General features: G+C 56.3%; 2 protein-coding genes and 1 long non-coding RNA gene across 4 annotated transcripts in view; 2 read left to right on the top strand and 1 right to left on the bottom strand.

Annotated features, from left to right (window-relative positions):
* Positions 1-5,072, top strand: part of ZMPSTE24 (zinc metallopeptidase STE24) — a 47,199-nt gene extending 42,127 nt beyond the window's left edge. The window contains exons 10-11 of one of the 2 annotated variants that reach the window (XM_064493703.1): positions 1,736-1,838; positions 4,882-5,072. In XM_064493703.1, coding sequence (XP_064349773.1) covers positions 1,736-1,838; positions 4,882-4,892 — 114 coding nt within the window. In that variant the 3' untranslated portion in view covers positions 4,893-5,072. Of the gene's footprint in view, positions 1-1,735; positions 2,183-4,881 lie in introns of those variants that run through there. The other variant, XM_064493702.1, reaches the window with a different exon arrangement.
* On the bottom strand, positions 2,177-17,282 carry COL9A2 (collagen type IX alpha 2 chain). The gene is made up of 32 exons (XM_031464884.2): positions 17,113-17,282; positions 15,795-15,869; positions 14,468-14,503; positions 14,314-14,376; positions 13,263-13,316; positions 13,104-13,139; positions 12,987-13,010; positions 12,610-12,663; positions 12,206-12,259; positions 12,038-12,085; positions 11,737-11,793; positions 11,600-11,653; positions 11,231-11,284; positions 10,788-10,841; positions 10,636-10,689; positions 10,460-10,513; positions 9,276-9,329; positions 8,827-8,880; positions 8,540-8,593; positions 7,571-7,615; positions 7,137-7,190; positions 6,466-6,519; positions 6,137-6,190; positions 5,979-6,050; positions 5,696-5,731; positions 5,541-5,585; positions 5,421-5,453; positions 5,067-5,213; positions 4,737-4,791; positions 4,228-4,416; positions 3,384-3,461; positions 2,177-2,955 (listed from the first exon to the last, which is right to left on the bottom strand). Exons 1-32 carry the CDS (start codon positions 17,182-17,184, stop codon positions 2,756-2,758), a joined length of 2,067 nt encoding a protein of 688 aa, XP_031320744.1. The 5' UTR covers positions 17,185-17,282; the 3' UTR covers positions 2,177-2,755.
* LOC135322885 (uncharacterized) lies at positions 5,944-10,067 on the top strand. The gene is made up of 3 exons (XR_010383878.1): positions 5,944-6,083; positions 6,328-8,974; positions 9,133-10,067. It is a non-coding gene; the product is annotated as an uncharacterized LOC135322885 (long non-coding RNA).
* Positions 17,283-18,563: the final 1,281 nt, after the last annotated feature.

Raw genomic sequence — 18,563 nt, 5'->3', positions numbered from 1 at the left:
TGGTTTGGTGATTGGTGTGGTCTTCTTTGAGCATCCTGAATATATTATTCACTCACTTAGTAACTATTTTATTGAGTCCCTCCTATGTGCCAGGCACTGTTTTGAGTTTTGTGTTTTGTTTTTGAAACTTGTTTCCTAATTTTTCCCTTTTTCAAATGATTTTTTCCATATATATATATGGAAAAATACATATATATATGTGTGTGTGTATATATATATATATATATATATAGTATGTATGTCTATGTATGTGTGTGTTTCTGATAAAACATTTAAATTCTACCCTCTTAGCAAAATGAGCTGTAGTCACTTATGTTTTACATTAGATCCTTACCCACAAACAAGACCAAAGTTCCTCCCTTATGGAGCTTACGGGTTGTATGTTACATGTTGTATGTCGTATGGTGGGAAGTGCTGAGGAGAGACAGTAAAGCCCAAGCTGGGCATCAGTATTGGGTCAGGGATGAGGTAAATTTTGAGTGAAGACCTGACGTGAGGTCGCTGACCATGATATTTTGGAGAACATTCCAAGCAGAGAGTATAAATAGCATGTGTGGCACAGTGTGTCTGAGGCCCGCTCAGGGGCCGGCGTGGCTGGAATGAAATGCACCAGGGTCCGAGGGGCACACAAGGTCAGAGAGGCTTCTGTAGACTTGTGGATCACGGCAGGGATGTGGGTGTTTCCCGAGTGAAGCACCCTCCAGAAGTGTCAGAAGGACTACCAGCCACTAGTCCCTAGGAGTCAGCCCCCTTTTGGTTCCTTCAAATGCCCGAGTCAGAAGGAATTAGGTGTAACTCCATATAAGATCTTTGAATCGTAATTCAGATCCTCCAGTGGACCTAGTCTCAGAGCAAGTCACGGAGAAGGACAGGAAAGAGGCCAGGGTCAGTGCATGAGGAAACCTCAAGGAATGGACTGGCTCTCCATGTGCGAGGTTTCAGGCACTAGGACAAGTGAAGTGACTTGGCCTCAGGAAGGGGAAGACCCCTCCTCACAGGGTATGAAATGCCTGAGAGCCTACTCGGGGCCCAGCCTTCAGCTGCCCCTGCAGCCCTCAGCCTCTTCCCCTCCACTGAACCCCAGACTCTCTCTGCATTCCAAGGGCTCCCCCCGCAGCTACAGCAGCAGTGGGGCCTTCTGAGGAGGCTGGAATCCTGTGATTCAGGATTTGCCAGAGCACTGAGGGCAAAGCCTCCTCTTTAGCCCTCAGGGCTACTCTACCCTGTCCTTCTTGTCTGCCCTGGATTGGGGTGAGGGGGCTGAGATGTCACCAGTGGAGGGTGGGTGTGTGGTGTGTCTGTGTGTGTATGCTGGAGCAGCGGAGCCTATTGAAGGGAGTTCTCCGCCTCTGCTCCAGCATAGGTGGGGATGATAGGGTGAGGTGTAGGAGGGCCTAAGCTTCAGCAAATGCTGGAACCTCAAGCTGGAGTCCTGTGTCTCCAGGAGGGGCTGGAGCTGGCAGAATGCTTCATTTAGAGGAACAAATGCCCAAATCAATAAAGGAGCAGAGGGACTGGTTACTCCCTGAATTTCAAAAGCTCCCATCATTGCATGGGCCAGAGGCACCTGCCATGCCCTTCCCTGCTCCTGCTGCTTGGAGCAGCCTTGCTGGCCTACACAGCTATGAGACTGAGAGCTCCCAGAGGTACAGATCAGATCTGAGCCAGTCTCTCCTAGGTGTCCCCTCAGTGAAAGTGGCCTGAGTGAAGATCACTTCTGCTCTTATCATTCCAGATCCAGGTCTGGTTTTCTCACAGGCGTGGGAACCCCTGGAAGGTGAGAGCCAGGTCTTCCAATCTTGGCTGCCAGCTCCTGCCCCAGAGCCAGCACACATCAGGTACCAGTACTCACAGAGGACCTCCTTTGTGCCAGGCCTTGGCAAGACAGTGGGTGGGCTCTACTGGATAAACAAGGTGTGGATGAGTTCATGCCCACCTGTACAAAGGCTGAGAAGGGATCTGCTCAAAGTCACCCAGCAGGTCCCTGTCCTGACTCTACCTGCAGGTTCTTCCCACAGATGTTCCTCAAACATGCTGTGCCATCCTCTTGCTCGCAATCAGGATGTGCCCAGGAGGTACCCCACCCGGCACCCTCCCCTTCCAGAGCCCTTGACCATCCTGCCCAGGTAGTGGAGGCCCACCCCTAATCCATAAGAAATTAAGCCCAATACTCACCTGGTTTGTACCCAAGTTTGGGGCTTTTATTTACAGAAAGGCCTGGGTGGATCTAAGGGTTTGGTGAGAAAGGGTGATGCCAGAAAGGGAAGGGAGATGGGTGTTTAAATATTCAGATGGGACGAAGGCAGGGAGGAAGTAGTGGGCTGGCTTAAGGATGCCCACCTCAGGGCAGTCACCCAGTAAGCCCAGAGGATGAAAATGGGATCAGGCACCAGCAGAAACCTCAGTCCACTTGCCCCAAGCACAAGATGGCCAGCAGAGGATGGTGCAGATTAAGGAGACATTTGTTTTGGTGACATCCGACCGGTGATCTGGGAAGAAAGCCACCTATCCTCTTTGGAGATCAGACTCTCCAGTGATACTTGCCCTGTCTGTTGGCCTCACCTTTCCATGCCGATGCCCTCCCTTCCCTTCCCCTGTGTTTTAGAATTTCCTTTTCCTCAGGATTCCTGGGTCCCAGACAGAAGGTCCTAGGAAAGCTAGTTTCCTGGGCTGAGGGATGGGATGCATGTCCACCCAGAGGGGACCTAGTCCTTTCTCCCCAGGATGCCCACTGGGCTCTGTCTTGGCCTGATGCTCATGGCCCCTTAATGGATCCAGGCTCCGTGAGGCGGGCAGAGGCATAGGCTGAGGCTCCAAGGCAGGCTGCAGGCTCACAGAAGCCTGGCAGCCCCACAGGCCCTGGCAGGCCAGGTCGGCCTGCCTCTCCTGGGGCCCCTGGGGCCCCTCGATCTCCATCTTTGCCGTTGATTGCTTGGCCAGGCCGGCCAGGCAGTCCTGTGAAAGGGAGAAGGTCAAGACATCAGGGTTCCTCCTAAGTCTCGTTTTTCAGGTGGGGAAAATGAAGCCAAGGACACCACAGGAAGAAGGGACTCTGCCCCAGACACAGAAATTCTGAGAGAGTCATGTGGGATTACCCATTACCCACAACTCCCAAGCTGAGTCTGGGGAGAAAATACCCTTTCTTTTCCCTCCATGAAGCAGATTTTGGTGCAACCCAGGAAGTCCTCAGAATCCCAGCTGTCCAGGTCCCAGCCAGGCCCCACCCACAGGCTCCTGAGTGCTTCAGAAGGGGTGCAAACATTAGATGTGTGGTACTAAGTTGGCTGAGCATGAGGCCTCCATGGAAAAGACCCAGTTGTCTTTGAGTCATTAATCCCAGAGCTGGAGGACAGAGCTGCCACCAGGCAGGGCCAAGGTCTTACCTGGGATCCCTGGGGGCCCAGGCATCCCAGGATGCCCACGTCCGACTTCTCCTTGATCACCCTTCTCTCCACGCTTTCCTGCAGAGAAAGAAGGGAGCTTTCGTTTTTCAGAATGGGAAAATGTGCTTTTTTTCCTGCTTGGCTTGCTATTTAATTTCTATTTCACATATGACACTTATTCCTGTTTTGTGCTAGCTTATAATAGAGGAAAGTTGAAAGCAACTGCAGAACTGGTTAAATAAAGGAAAGTCCAAAGGATGGAAGACTACAGCTGATAAAGTTCATTACAGGGAAGTGTAATAATAACAGTTGTCAGCATTTACTATGTGCCAGCTCTATGTAGATTACCTCTAAATGTAATCCTCATGACAACTAGGAGGTTGTTGCTATTAATATCCCCATTTTATAGATAATAAATCTAAGGCCCAGGGAAATGAACAGGTAACTTGTTCAAGGGCTACGAGAAAGTGACAGAGTCTGGATTCATACCTGTCTTGTGACTCAAGCCTGCCTGCTTTACTATTTTGTTAATCTGTCTCCCCACTTCTAGAGACGTGGATGGATGTTTACGGGGTACCACTAAGTAAATTTAAAACAAAAACAGCCCCCCCAAATAAACCCTAAGCTATAAAATAGTACATTTATTTCCATCAGTTTGTTACTGAAAAAGCATGCCCAGGAGTTACAAATGGGGGGAAGTATCTGTACCTCATCCTGAGAAGGGGAATGATGAAAGATAAACAGGAGGCTGAGCAATCAGCCCGTGTCACTGATACCCCAGGGTACTGGCCTTGGCCAAATCGCCATTGCCTGGCTCCCACCACCACCACAGAACAGCACTCACCCTTGGGCCCCGTGTTGCCAATCTGACCCACGGCTCCCACGATGCCAGGAATGCCCCGAGGACCAGGGTGTCCATGGGGTCCCTGCTTGCCTGGATTCCCAGGAGGCCCGGGGGGTCCTGGGGGACCCATCATCCCGGTTGCACCCAGGGCTTCCCGCTTGCCACTCACAGCCATCTCTGCCAGTTGCTCTGGCGGGAAGAAGAGAGACAGAGACATCTAAGATAGGTGTCATCTCAGTAAAACTGGAAAAGAGAGAGCATCCTGGCCCCTGGCCCCTAGGTGTGCAGACAGAACAGCCTGCACCTAACCTCCTCCTTCCTCAGGCTGTTTTGCAGGTTTCAAAGGGCCAGAGAGGGCAGGATTGTATCTAAGGTCCCCAGCCCCCTGGAGGCAGAGCTGGAATGACCACCCAGGGCTCCAGACTCTCCAGCAAGGCCACTTGGAGAGGTTCCTGAAGGGTGGCTATGCCTTAACATTGTGAGGAGGGGTTGCTGCCCTCTCCCCTCACCTTGCAGCATCTTCAGGACCACATCCACGATGTGCTGGTCACTGGCATCTCGGCCCTGAAAGAAAAGAGAGCCTTTCAGGAAGAAGCCCCTGGTGGCCAGGGCTGACTGCTCCTGCTCCCATTTTCTAACCGGAAGTATTTTCAGCATTTGGCTGAAATCCTTCCTGCTGCACCTGATCCTCTCTGATCCTGGGGCTTGGAACCAGCCACAGGGAAGCCAGCTGCCTCTGAGAACTCCCAGCCTTTGGGGGATACGCAGCACTTATCCCTTTGGGGGATAACCAGAGAGATGTCCTACCTAGAAGACACCTCCCCTGGAGGCCAACTCACCGCCACGCCCTGTCTCCCGGGCTGTCCAGGCAAGCCTCGGTCTCCAACCAGTCCTCGAGGGCCGGGGAGGCCAGGGTAGCCCTGCACCCCTGGGGCGCCCGCATCGCCGCTGGGGCCGGGGTAGCCGGGTTCTCCGCGGACACCTTGCTGCAGGCGGGGTGGGTGCAGAGCAGGGGTGAGAGGATGCACGCGGCAGCGGCGGGGTTGGGGGTGGGGGTGGTGGGCGGGGGCACGAGAGCTGTGGGAGGATGTGGCGCGGCGGGGGGCGGGGGAGGGGTGCGCGCCTGGAGAGCCACAGGCCGGGTTCCAGGAGGCGGGAGAAGGGAAAGGCAGCGGCGCAGCGGCAGAACTCACCTGTCCCTTGGGTCCCGGCTCTCCGGACTCACCCTACAGGCACAAAGGACTGCGGTCACGAGCGGTGGGGTTCCAGAGGCCCCCAGCAGCTCCCCGCGCTGCCCTGCGCACCCCCCTCACCTTCTCGCCTTTCTCTCCTGGGAGGCCTGCCACCCCTGGGTCACCCTGAAAATTGAGAACCAGTCAGACCGCAGTGGCCCCGCGTGGAGTGCAGGGGCGAGGCGGCCGCCCTGGGCTGTGACACCCCGCCCCCCCACCGGGGCGCTGGCACTCACCGCTCCGCCGCGGGGCCCGGTCTTCCCTGGGGAGCCCTGGAGAAAGCGAGGGGGGGATCGGTGAGCTTTCCTCCAGGAAAGGCTGGGTCCACAGGGTTCCCCAGCCCCGGATCCTGGCCACGCCCCCTCTGCAGCTCCGCCTCACCGCCCCCCAACCCTCTGGGACCCTCAGAGAGTAGTTTTTCCCGAGATTTGCGGTGCTCAAGGATTTCACTGCTCCACCGACCCCTCCCCCAGGGTCTTAGGGTCTTCTTTCCTAGTATTTTTCAGCCGGGTTGGGTACCTTGTCTCCCTTGATGCCTGGCAAGCCTTGAGGCCCTGGAATTCCAGGGGGGCCCTGTTCTCCCTTGGGGCCCTGAGGAGAAAAGAAACCAGAGGAGTAAATCAGGTGAGGTGCCCAGACACGCTCTCCACTGCCCATCTCAGCCATCCCGCACTTACCTGCTGGCCTTGAGGGCCTGGCTGCCCCACTGGCCCCCTCTCGCCGTGGTCGCCCTGAAATGGAAAGAGAGGGTCACACCTAAGCTATCAGCAGGGACAGCCTCTCCCTGCCAGATCCCAGACCCTGGGTGGTCAGGGTGCCCTCCATTCCTGCTGTCACCAGCATGGAGGTCCTTGTCTCCACTTCACAGACAGGCAAACTGAAGCCCTGGCTGGGGAGGCCTCACACAGGCTGGCAGGACTGGGCAGGTGCTGGAGCCGTGAGAGGACCCAGATCCTGGGGCCAGCTGTGCCAGTCCTCCCTGGAGGCTGCTGTGCCAGGCCCTTACCTTCTGCCCCATGATGCCCTGGGGACCGATTTCTCCTCGAGGCCCTGGCTCTCCCTGGGGGACAGAGAAACTGGAGGTGAGCAGAAGCCTGGTGGATCCCTCCTTTCCACACCTGGCCAACCCCTACCCACCCTTGGGGCTCAGCGAATTTGCTTCATCAGGAAAAATTTCCTTTCCTTCCTGTTCTTTGGGTCTCTGTACTTTTCCTTCATAGGACCCACTACAATTGTAGCCATCATGTAATCACTTATTTAATGTCTGTCTCTCCCACAAACCTGTAAACTCCATGTGAGTAAGAGACCATCTATCTCAGTGTCTTGCACAGTTGCAGATATTTGGTGACTGTCTATGGAATGAATGAATGACTCTGCCTGCTGGATTCTCAGCCCCAGTCAGCTGGGCCATCTGGAGAGGTCACACTCCAGGACAGAAGCAGTCCCCACCCTCTCTGCATTGTACATAGGGAAATGGGGGCCCAGAGAGAGAAGGGAGCTTCCCTGGACAGTGGGTTAGTGGCAGAGTCCTGACTGGCACTGCTGGCACCCTGGGGTAGGGCTCTGCCCCACAGTCTCACCCAGACCCCATACGCCCCGAGGGCAGGGTCCTCAGGCCTGGGGGTGGGGTGGGGAGAGCAAAGGAAGAGCCCTTGTGTCAGAGGAGGGGGTGCTTACCTCCTTCCCGGGGGGACCAGAGACTCCCGGGAAGCCCTGCTGGCCTGGCTCACCCTGCAGGAAAACACAGTTCTAAGGTTCAGTCTGTGTAGCCCTGTCAAGCCCTTGGCCTTGGAGAAGCCCAGTGAACCCTAAACAGATTCTGGAACCAAATGAGTTGGGGAGGGGAGAGGGTTCTTGGTCAGGTCCTCTGGACTCCACTGATTTTCCTGTTTTTCTCCTCTGGACTTGCAGTCATGCCATCCTGTCTCCTGAGCCGGGATGAGGGGTTTGGGGAGGAGGCAGGAGGGAGATGTTTAGGCCCAAGGGACTTGTGTCTAGGCAGAGTTGCTGAGGCCCAGGTCTTGCCATCTTTAAGCCAAGCCATGGCCCCGGTCCCTGTCCCCAGGCTTCCTTTCTCAGATGAAACCAACTTCAGCTTGGGGTCACCTCACCTTGTCTCCAGGGCCTCCTTTTGTTCCAGGCTGACCCGGCACACCCTGTAGAAGGAAGTTGACATCAGTTTCTCCCCTGGCAGGGGGCAGTCCTGTGTATTTGCTTCTTGGCCTCCTAGATTCCTCCTCCACCTTGGAGGGGCTAAACAGCAGGAGGCCCAGCCGTAGCATCAGGATCTTGACAGTGCCCAGCCCCCAATCCCTGGTGCGAGAGGAGTGGGTACAGAGGGGCCTGCCTACCAGGGCCTGTGGCCCACGGGGAGAAGAGCACACGTGAGTGCACACAGGAGCACAGTCTGCACATGGACATGTTAGCAGGCCTCGGCCTGAGCACCCCTGGCAGGGAGGGATGGGGGTGCCTGGGAGGTGTGGGATTGGGGTGGGTCTGAATGGTGAGATGGCAGAGATGGGAAGGGCATTCCAAACAGAGGGACCAGCAAAGGCCTGAAGGAGTGGAGGTTGAAAAGCCAAGGCAGTGTTGAGAAGGGAGAGGACGTAAAGGACAGTGGCTGATGAGGCAGCAGGGATGGGCTGGGCTCAGATTATGGTGGTCCTTGGATGCTAAGATGAGCTGTTAGAACAAGGAGTGTAGCTGTCCTGTTCATAACTGTTTCCCTGCCACTTACTGTACCTCAGTAACTCTACTGAATGACCGGACAGAATGACTTTTCCCACGGGGAGGCAGTGGCGGGCCATGGAAGGCACTTTAGCAGGGAAATGGTCAGATTCTACTTAGCCAATGTGGAGGACTGGATTGGCCAAAGAGAAGGCTGGAGCAACTGTCAAAGGCAGAGATGGTGAAGAGGCCTGGGCTGGGTGGGGACAAGGACTAGAGCCCTGGGTGTGTGATATCGATCTCATCAGCCAGTCACACCACCTTTGGGAGGTGGGAGACACAGTGCCTGGCGTCTCGGCAGAAAATAAGCAACTTGTCTTGTGGCAGCCCCCAGGGCTCCACCCCATACTCACCGCTAGGCCCTGGTGGCCTGGGTTTCCTGGCCGCCCTGCCTGTCCTGCACTGCCCTGCAACAGACAGAGACCCAGAGGCACAAATGAGAGCCCCAGCCAGAGGGTCCCTGGCTCTCACTCAAGTGTGGGCAGGGAAACTGAGGCCCAGAGGCAAGAAGGAACGTGTCAATGACATGCCTGAGGATTCTAGGCTCCTAGGCTCCAGGATCAGTGTGGTGGGTTTCAGAGCTTCAGCTGGGAGAAGCCCTGACCCTTGTCCCAAATCTACCAGCAGTCCCCACTCCTACCTTCATGCCAGGTGTGCCTGGGGTCCCGTCCTTGCCATCAATGCCTGGGGGGCCCTGCTCAGGAGGAAAGTTGAAGGGAGATTCACAATGGGGAGACCTGGAGTCGGGCCACCCACCCATGTCCTTCTGTGACAGCAGCAGTATGCAGGTAGGAAGTGGATCTGGTCATCCTGGGAAGCCCCACCAGCCAACTGGGGAAGGGGAGTGGAAGTGGGAAGGGGATTTCAGGGGATGGACCACAGTCCTTCCTTTGTGTGGGTGGCAAGTGTCCCAGATTGCCTCAAGCTTCCCAAACCTCTCCCACAGGTGGAAAACTAAGGCACAGAAAGAGGGCATTTCCTGAAGCAACAGAGCCAGCCCACCAGCAACAGAGTTCAGCCTAGAATTTTAGGCTCCTCATCCTCTGGAGGCTTGGAGAGCTGCCTGGACCCTGCCCTCAGTCTACTTACGGTTGCTCCCTTTGGGCCTGTTATTCCCTGGGGTCCTCGAACACCTTGGCTGCCCTGCAAAGGAGATAGACATCAGGTCACCTTTAGGAGGATGAACCCTGTCTGACTGTTCAGAGAAGGGGACAGCTGAGAACAGTGACCTCTGGATCCTAGCGTCCCTGTAGCACAGGCCATGCTGTGCAGGGGCTGGAAGAGAGATCCCTGGACCCAGGGGAAGGGATTAGGGGTCAGCACCAAGCAGACCTAGCAGGAGTGGCAGCAGGACCCACGGTGGGGGGAGCCAGCATCACTGAGACCCACCAAGGCACTGAGCGACACTTAAATGCAAAGAAACACAACCACCAAATACAATGTGTGGACTTGGTTTGAGTCTTGATTCGAACAAGAACCCTGAAAAGACATTTTTGAGATCACTGGGGAAAACTGAACACAGACTGATGACTAGGTGATGTTCGGGAAGAAATGATAATTTTGTTGGTGTGATCGTGGTATTGTGATTACGTGAGGAAACAGTCCTTATTTTTGAGGGATACGTACAGAAAAGTGAAAGGGATACAAGGACGTAACATTAAGAATTTGCTTGAAAATATCAAGCAAAGCAATAAAGGGAAGGAAGGAAGGGAGAAAGAAGAAGGATGAAGTAAGTGTGGCAAAATGTTAATTTGGGGAGACGGGTACATAGGGGTCCACTATACCATTCTCTCTCCTTTTGTGTAAATTTAGAAACTTGCATAATAAAAAACTAAGTAAATAACTAACTTTACTTTCTGCTCAATATTTCTGTAAACTCAAAACTGCTCAAAAAAAAATAAAGCCTATTAATTCAAAAAAAAAGAATTAAGAGAACTGGGATGTGGACCAAATCCCATTAGCCCCATGACTGATTTGCTGGAATTTCATTGTCTGGCCCCAGTGACCGTGGGACTGGATTCCACGGTTCTCCCGAAGTCTGAATTTGATCAGCAACAGGCTGAGCTTGGAGGGGGCCGGGGAGGAGGTGGTGCTGGTGGGGCTGACTGGGCTCTGGGCACAGACGTGCCTCCCCACCGCACACAGACACAGAGTAATGCACATGCGTGCACACACACGTGCACATATGCACGTGCATGTGAGCCTGGGGTGGAGCTGAGTCCACCCAGTTCTCCCCAGGGGCCCTGACTGGACGGGGGTGCCCTAGGACTCACCACATCACCCTTCTCCCCGGCTCGGCCTGGTGGCCCCCGAGGACCTTCTTCACCCTGGTCAGAAGGACAAACAGAAGTCCAGGTTACAAGGACAGGGGGGAGCCGCACCTCTCTGTAGCCCTAGGAGCTGCCATCCAGAGGAGGTGAGCGTGGGAGGTGAGCAGAAGCAGACTCACCGGTGACCCGGGAGCGCCGATGGAGCCCACCATGCCTTTGTACCCGTGAGGACCCTGGGGAGAGGAGAGGTCGAGGGTCAGTCCTGGCTGGACCCCAAGGCCCAGAGGACTGGTCACGGCAGCTCTTGTAGCACACCCCCAGACCCACTCACCGTCTCTCCTTTGGGTCCCTCCATGCCCGGATAGCCCCTGATGCCCTGAGGACCCTGTAGAGACAGAAGAATGACAGCGATGGCAGCTATAAGGCCCACTTTGTGACACCTTCGCTGATCCCCACCCAGTCTTCACAATGCTCCCCTGAGGCAGCCACAGAGTCCCTGTCACAGATGGACACTGAGGCTTAGGGATGAGGAGGGACTCACCAGGGTCACTCAAAGGGACAGTATCAGAATCTGGGCCTCAGCTGAGCCTTCTGGCTGCAACCATGGTTCCTTCCCCCAGTTTCTCACAGTCAGCCTCAGCCTCCCTCCCGACCCAGAGACACGCCAGCTGGACACAGGCGCCTCTTTCACAAGTTAGAGGCCAGAGCAGGGAAATGACTCCACTAAGTTCGCCTAGGAAAGGAGAGGAGGGCCCCAGGGAAAGTGCTTCTTACCGGCGGTCCAGGGATGCCTTGCTCTCCAGAGGCACCCACATCTCCCTTGGGACCCTAAGGGGCAGGAAGAACTAATCAGACAGGCAGGCAGATGCAGAGGCAAATATACAAACAACTAAAGACACTCTCCTGTTCGCAGCAAAAGCAGACAGGAAGGCTCCCTAGAACCCAATGCAGACCCATGTGTCAGAAATGGAGGCCCAGCAAGAAGGGACTTGCACAGAGACTCGCTGACATAGAACCTAGGCCTCCTGTCTCCCAGCTGAAGGCTCTGTCCCCAGAGACCCACAGGGGAAGGGGAAGGGAGAAGGATGCCAGGAGGCCCTTGGCCACACACCCCCTCCTATGGCACTCAGTCTTCAGACTCACTGGCTTCCCCTGGCGGCCGGAATCTCCCAGAAGCCCACGTTTGCCGGGATGCCCCTGCCAGGAAGGAGAGAGCTCAGTGTAGTTCCCCCTCCTACAGCCTGCTCCACCCCTACCAAGACTACGGCCAAGAAACTCACCTTCACTCCCTGCAGTCCTGGGGGGCCTTTCACTCCCGCTGGACAGTTGGTTGGACACTGGAAAGAAAATCCCGCAAGGCTCCGGGGTCACTGGCCTGCCCCAGGCCAACCGGGTGGTGCTCCCACATCTTGCCGACTCCTGATCCTTCCTCCCACTGCACCTGGCTGAACCTCACTGCCACAGCCCCTTCCCGTTTCCCATTTCCTACCTCTGTGACCTAACCTATCTCCTCGCCCGCCCCTCTCAAGATGACCCGCCTCTTCCACAGATCAGCCCCGCCCAGGCCCCCCCACTTCTCACCAGGAAATCCGCGCTGCCTTCCAGGCCCTGGATGGTTCCTGGGCGGCCCTGAGAAAAGAAGTGTGGCGATGGAGTCTGATCTGAATTGTCCTCACCCCAGGCTTGTGCCAAGGACCCTTGTCCTTCCCCAGCCACACAGCGCCATGTGGGAGGTCTTAGGACACTTACCGGTTTCCCAGGGGGCCCCGGGGGCCCTGCTGGTCCCTCTGGTCCAGGATCCCCCTGGAAGCAAGAGGGGCCCAAATCATACCCTTGCCCAGCCCTGCCTAGGTCACCCCTGCCCCCTCCTCCAGTTCCTGCTACTGTCCTGTCCACTCTGCCCTCCAGGTCACCTCCTGAGATCTGGGATCTGGGGGAGATCAAAGCCTGATTGGCAGAGGATGGCCCCACCCCTTGGCCTCCCTGAAAGACCTACCACAGGGTGGGCTCAGCAGGAGGGGTTTCTGCCCCAGACCTGGAGGAGCTCCCTGGTGGCCAGAAGCAGGCCCAGGAACTCCTGGAGAGATACTCAGCTCACCAGCCTGAAGGCAGAGGGCAGGAGGCGGATGAGCAGAGCAGTGGCTGGGGCTCACCTTGGGGCCTGTGATTCCAATCTCACCAGGGAGGCCAACAGGTCCAGGTGGTCCCTAGGAACAGAGATGTCACTGGCTAGGATGCCTCAGAGGGTTGGTTAGCCCAGCCCTGGCACAAAGGTAGGAGCAGGTACCCAGAGCCCCGTCCCCACTTTCACTTTGTGACCAACCCCAGGGAAGCTGACAGATTAGGGCTTTTATGGACCAGAGAATTCCAGAGCCAGTGGATAAGCCCAGAGTTCTCAGGTAAGTCTGCGCATTTCCAACCCCATCACAGTATGCTGACCCCTCCCTATTATGGCCAGTCCTCTGGAAGTCCTTTTGTGTCCTCCTTCCCTGAGAGTCCCAGAGACCCTGCCCCATCCCTGAGGACTTACAGGAGGTCCGGTGAAGCCAGGACCCTGGAACAGAAGGAAAGATTGGGTTCAGGGTTCCTTTGGCAAGTCCCCTCTACCCACAAAGGGTCCCTCAAAGTCCTTGCAGGTTATACTCACCGGCAGGCCAGGGGGACCCGGGAGCCCAGGCTGGCCCTGTAAAAGCAATGGGAGAGGCTCAGAGGCTGGGGTCTCTTGGGTCTCTGCTCCTCTCTGCCACAGCCCCTCCCAAACTCTGGCCCTAGATTTCCCATCCTGAGTCCCTAGCAAGCCACTAACCTTGACTCCAGGGATGCCTGTGGGACCAAGCTCCCCCTTGGCTCCAGTTAGACCCTGGGGAAGAAAGAAAAGGTACAACCGTGGGGTCCAGAGGTCTCTTCTGGGTGGGCCCAGGCTGTCTGTCAGCACACTCCATGAAGGCCTGAGGGTCTCAACACCTCACTTTCTTTTCTCCCACTTCCCACACTAGCTCTGGGAAGTGGGCAGGTAGAATGTTATCTTCTTTTGAGATATGAGAAACCAAGGCCCAAAGATTTGTCAGCCCAGACCTCACGCCTCCCAGTCTAGGAGTTCTAGAAGAGCTAGACATAAGCCTGGATTAACCATTTTCTTGATGTCTGCCCTTGACAACTTTTTCTGAGCCTTAGTCTTCTCATCTGCAAAATGGGCTAATAATCATGCGTTGTGCCCCACCCTCACCCCCCAGGTGGATGTGAGAACTGATGAAAGGCAATGTGCTTTGTAATCTTCTCAGGGCTTGGACGAGTTGCAAGGGCCTTGGTGGCTGGTCACCCTGTGGGCATCTCTTGAGCCAGTAGAGCAAAGGCAACTCATGGGGGCCTCTTCTTCCCCCCATCTTTTAGGGACTAACCCAAGTGTATCCCCCAACCAGATGATTGTCCTAATTCCCCCGGCTGTGTCCAGGAGCCTGTGATCTTGGGGCCCCTGGAAGCTCCACGGTATTAGTAAAATGATGTTCTGCTCCTGAGCTGCACCTGGGACTAAAGGGCCAGGGGGGGTCAGGGGAGAAGGGAAAAGAGGAGGAAAGGAGAGGGCACATAAGAACAGCTCTGCCCAGACTATTCAGTTTGATATTAGGAGGCCAGAAATGTAAGGCTAAATTCTGGCTACTACTGCCCCATTTGCTCATGAATCAATATTTTTGGGGTGAATGTGAGATCACAAGTCATCTGAAGGTGAGGGGGGCTCACAGCTGTAGCGTCTCCATCCTGCTTTGAACAGAAGATCAGGGAAGATGCCAGAACTGGGTTCTGGAAGTCAGGGGGTGGAGCCCTAACCTGCCCTACTGGACACCCAGGTGGGTACTCACATCAATCCCGGGCTTCCCATCCGGCCCATCTGGCCCTGCTTTGCCTGGCTCTCCCTTAGGTCCCTTGAAAACAGAGGTGGAGCAAATATTAGCCACAGGAGTGCAAGACATAGAAGGGTCAAGGGTCAAAGGTCAAAGAGGAAAAAGCACTCACCGGAGGGCCAGCTTTCCCAGGGGGCCCCTTGTCACCCTGCAAGATACAAGTTGGTAAGACAGCAGCTGTGGCTTGTGCTACCCCAGACAGGCACACAAGCCCTGACTGGCCCACCCCACATGCCCCTCCCCTCACTCTCTTCTCTTCTGTCCTGGGTCCCCTCAGCCTTGCACTTTTTAGGAAAACAGCTCCCTTTCCCTCAAAAAAAAAAAAAAAAAACAAAACCCAAACAAACAAACAAAACACAGGTGGATTGAGACCAACCCCAGGCAGGCTGGAGAGGGTGATACCAGCAGGCCTGGGTTCTAGACACACCAGTGTCGGTAAGATGCCCATTATGAGACCTGCACACGCGGCTGTGGGCTCTGAGTTACCTCAGAGAGCGGGTGCCTCTTGGATTTGAGCAAGTGTGGGAAGAAACTTGGGGCTTTTAGAAAAACACAAAGGAGAGGTGAGCGAAGGGGAGGGGCAGCAGCTGTCTTCTGAATTGGGGTCAGGAAAACGAGAGATGGGGCAGGGGCAAGGACCAAGGGGACAGATTCAATCTGTCCCCAAGGCAGTAAGGACCACTTTCCCCTGTGACAAAGGACCCTCGGTGGAGGACAGACAGGGCCTGTGCAGTCACTTTCAGCCCTAAGAGAGGCCTCCAGGCATTTCAAAGCCTGCGGCAGCCAGAGAGCCTGGCAGGAGCCCAGCGCCCTGTGTCTGGAGGGTTGGGGGCACCAAGTTGAATAGAAGGCTGTCCAGATGGGTAAACATGGGGCTGACCTCCTGGGGGACTGTCCAGAATGAGATATTTAACCCTCACCACGGTAGGGAGAACAGAGAACAAGCCCAGCTGGTTCTAAATCGGGGAGAAAACTGCAAAGAGAAGAGACACGGGTCTGACCTCAGCTGGTCAGCGGTCTGGCAAGGCTCCCAACTACCCTGAAGAAGCATCCAGAAGTGCCAGGGGCAGAACGAGGGGTTAAGGCGTCATCTGCCCCAAAAAGAAAGGAGGAGGGACGGGGGATAAGGAATCACTGTGAGCTGTGGCGGGCAGACGCAACAGCAGCTCCTTGTCCGCCGGCGGCTATAACGGGCTCTGCATCTCGGGTGCTGGTTTGAGGTTTTTGTGGAACAAACGGGCTCCTTGTGGTGCGGGCCGGCGCCGCCTACTGGCAGCAGGGGGCACTGCATCTCCAGACATCAACCCCACGGCCGCCACCCCCCTACCACTCCCAGAGCTCACAAAGTTCCCCTTTGTCCGCATCCTCCCTCCCATCCCTCCCCCTCCCTCCCATCCCTCCCCCTCCCTCCCCCCTCCCGTCCCAGGTTAGAGACTCACGTCGATTCCATCGGATCCCGGCACTCCTGGCGGCCCCGGGGGGCCCGGAGGCCCCGGCTCTCCTGGCGGACCTCTCTGAAAACACACACAGGGGTACAGCCCTCAGTGCAGGGAACACTGCGTCCAGAGGTGCACCTCCCCCTGGGGAAAAGGAGCTCCTCAGGGAGTTGTGAACTCCCGTTATTGAGATTCCACTGTGTACCAGATATTGTGTACCGTTACATATAGTATCTTACTGAGTGCTCCGAAAACGAACGAGCCCCAGTTTGCAGTTGAGGACACAGGTTCAAAATATTAAGGGGTTCATGATCGCAGGAAGTAAGTGGTGGAGCCAGAATCCTGTCCTATGTCTGCCCACCAGCTTTCAATGTACCGTACTGCCCTTGCGCTGTCGTGGTGGGAATAAATGGAGATGCTGATGGCTCAAATAAGTAACAGATGGTAAGCAAGATGGGGCCTAGAGACGCTTGGTCCTCAATGAACGGTTGCTCGGATTACTTTTAGATGAACTGATATTGAAGGTGAGTAGGTATCCCTTCCTCTCCCCTTGGTGCATGTAAAGACCGAAGGGAAAGTGGGGGAGGCGAAGAGAGACGGGGAATTGGAGGGTGGGGACCTAGGTAGGAAGCCTATTCTCTCCTCCCGCTCAACACCCAGCTCTCCCAGCGCCGCTCTGCCGTCCTCCCTTGGGTGGTCTTCTTTCCGGGGCCGTCTGAGGCCCAGGCAGGGGTCCCGCGCTTGCGAGGTGCCTCCCCTAGCCAAGAAGTGCCAGACTGGCGCCAGGTAGGCGAGCTGCTAACCACACAGACGGCCCCTGCGCCCTGTCCCTCTACACCCGCATCCCGTTAGGCCCCCTGCTCCCAGCCCGCCCTCGTAAGTGAGAAGCCGGCGCGCGAGCCCGGCGGAGAGGCTGCAGCCGAGCGGGAGCCGCGTCAGGCTGGAGCCGGCGCCCCCTGGGAGGCGGCGGGGGCGGAGGCTCCGGAGCCCCGTGAATGGGCACCATTGTCTCCCCCGCCACCTGGGCTCTCCGGGCTGCCAGGACCCGGCGCCAGCTCCTGCCCCACGCTGCCTGTCCCAGGCTGGGCCGAGCATCTCGGGACAGGGTCCCCCTGGCTCCCCGGCTCATCCATCTCCTTTCGCGGTGCCGGGATACATCCCATTTGTGTCTCATCTGAGGGGACTTGCGCCACGGGATTGTCAGAGGCTGCCCCTCGGGCTAGGGAGTGTCAATAGAGGGTGGGGGACAGGAAGGAGCACTTCACCAGACCCCAGGATCCTGAACCCCGGACCCCAGCGCGGGAGTGGCCGCGGGACTTACGATCTGGGCCAGGGCGAGCCCGAGCACCTGCAGGAGAACCAGGAGGCTGAGGGGGGCAGTCACAGAGGCCATGGCGGGCAGCGGGTTCGAGGAGGACGGGTGCCGGCTCCACGCACGCACCGACGGCTGAGTCTCCCGGCGCCGCGGCAGAGGCTGCTCTCGGACGGGGCGGTCCCGGCCTCCTCAATATGCGGGGGGCGGGGCTGGGGGCCCGCGGGGTTTGTCACCTGAGAGGACCCGGGGATGGAGGCTGGGTCCCTCGGCCCAGCTCCGCCCCGCTCCGTCCAGCGGCCAGCACCCACCCTCCACCCTCCATCCTCGCCCGGTGCTTCCCGGAGGCTCCGGCCAGGTAGTCTGAGGAGCGACCGGGGTGCGGGACGGAGACCAAGGTCCGGGTGCTCTATAAGGAGACCGAGAGCCGTCCGAAGTCCCTGTCCAGCCTGATCTCCAGGGCCCAACCTCCTCCCCCATACCCGCAGCAAGCGCCCCGTCACTTGCTTCAAGTTCTCAGTCACTTCTGCTTGTGAACCCTGGCCTGGGTCAGTTCGCTCTCCTCCAGGGCCCAGGCTTGGCTCAGGTTCTTCAGACGTTGTGGCAGGCTCTGCCCAGCTCCCCACCCTCCTCGTTCCTCTCCACATACCATCAGGCCTCTTCCACATTAAAACATACCAAAACCCTTCCTGCATCAGCCATCCTGTGAATACCCCTTCCGCCTCCTCCCTCTGGCTTCCCTGCTAACACTAGCCAGGTTGTCTGCACCCCAGTTCTAAACTTCTGTGTCTCCCTCTCCCTGCTTCTGCCCCAGCTGAGAGACCAGTCTCCTGGAGGTCACCAGTGAGGCTTAACCCCTCCTGAGTCCTCCAGTCAGGAAGCTGTTGGCACCTGGGTCTGCCTTGGCCATTCTGTCCTTGAAATCTTCCCCGTCCAGCCATCCACCACCCAGCCCTTCTACTGCTTTTTCTTCTCTGCAGCTCCCTTAAGCACCAGAGTCTATAAGACTGGCCATCTCTCTCACTCCAGGTGATCTCCTCTGTGTTCATGGAAACAACCACCACCTTATTTACCAGAGTTTCCAAAACCACCTGTCCAGTTATAGCCTCTCTCCAGAGTCTCTTACCTTCCCTTTCATTCAATTCAGCAACGTTGGTAAAGGGCTTTGGAATCTGACTCCATCACTAACTGTAAGTTTGACCATAGGACCTAAATCCATATGAAGCTTCTGTTTGCTCATCTGTAAAAGGGGATAAGAATAGTCCTTATCTTACAGGGTTTTTGTGATGATGGAATGGGATAATGCATAGGAAGTACCTGACCTAGCAGCAGCACATAGTAGGTGCTTCATACATTTCAGCTTTCATTGTGATTTGTGGAGGACTCCGTTTCCCTGTCCTGCACCCAATGTGAGGAAGACGACCACAAGCAGAGCAGCTAAAATAGTCAAGACTACTCTC

This window comes from Camelus dromedarius, chromosome 14 (genome assembly GCF_036321535.1).
Source record: "Camelus dromedarius isolate mCamDro1 chromosome 14, mCamDro1.pat, whole genome shotgun sequence".
NCBI lineage: Eukaryota > Metazoa > Chordata > Mammalia > Artiodactyla > Camelidae > Camelus > Camelus dromedarius.
This window is presented reverse-complemented; position numbering and strand designations above follow the sequence as displayed.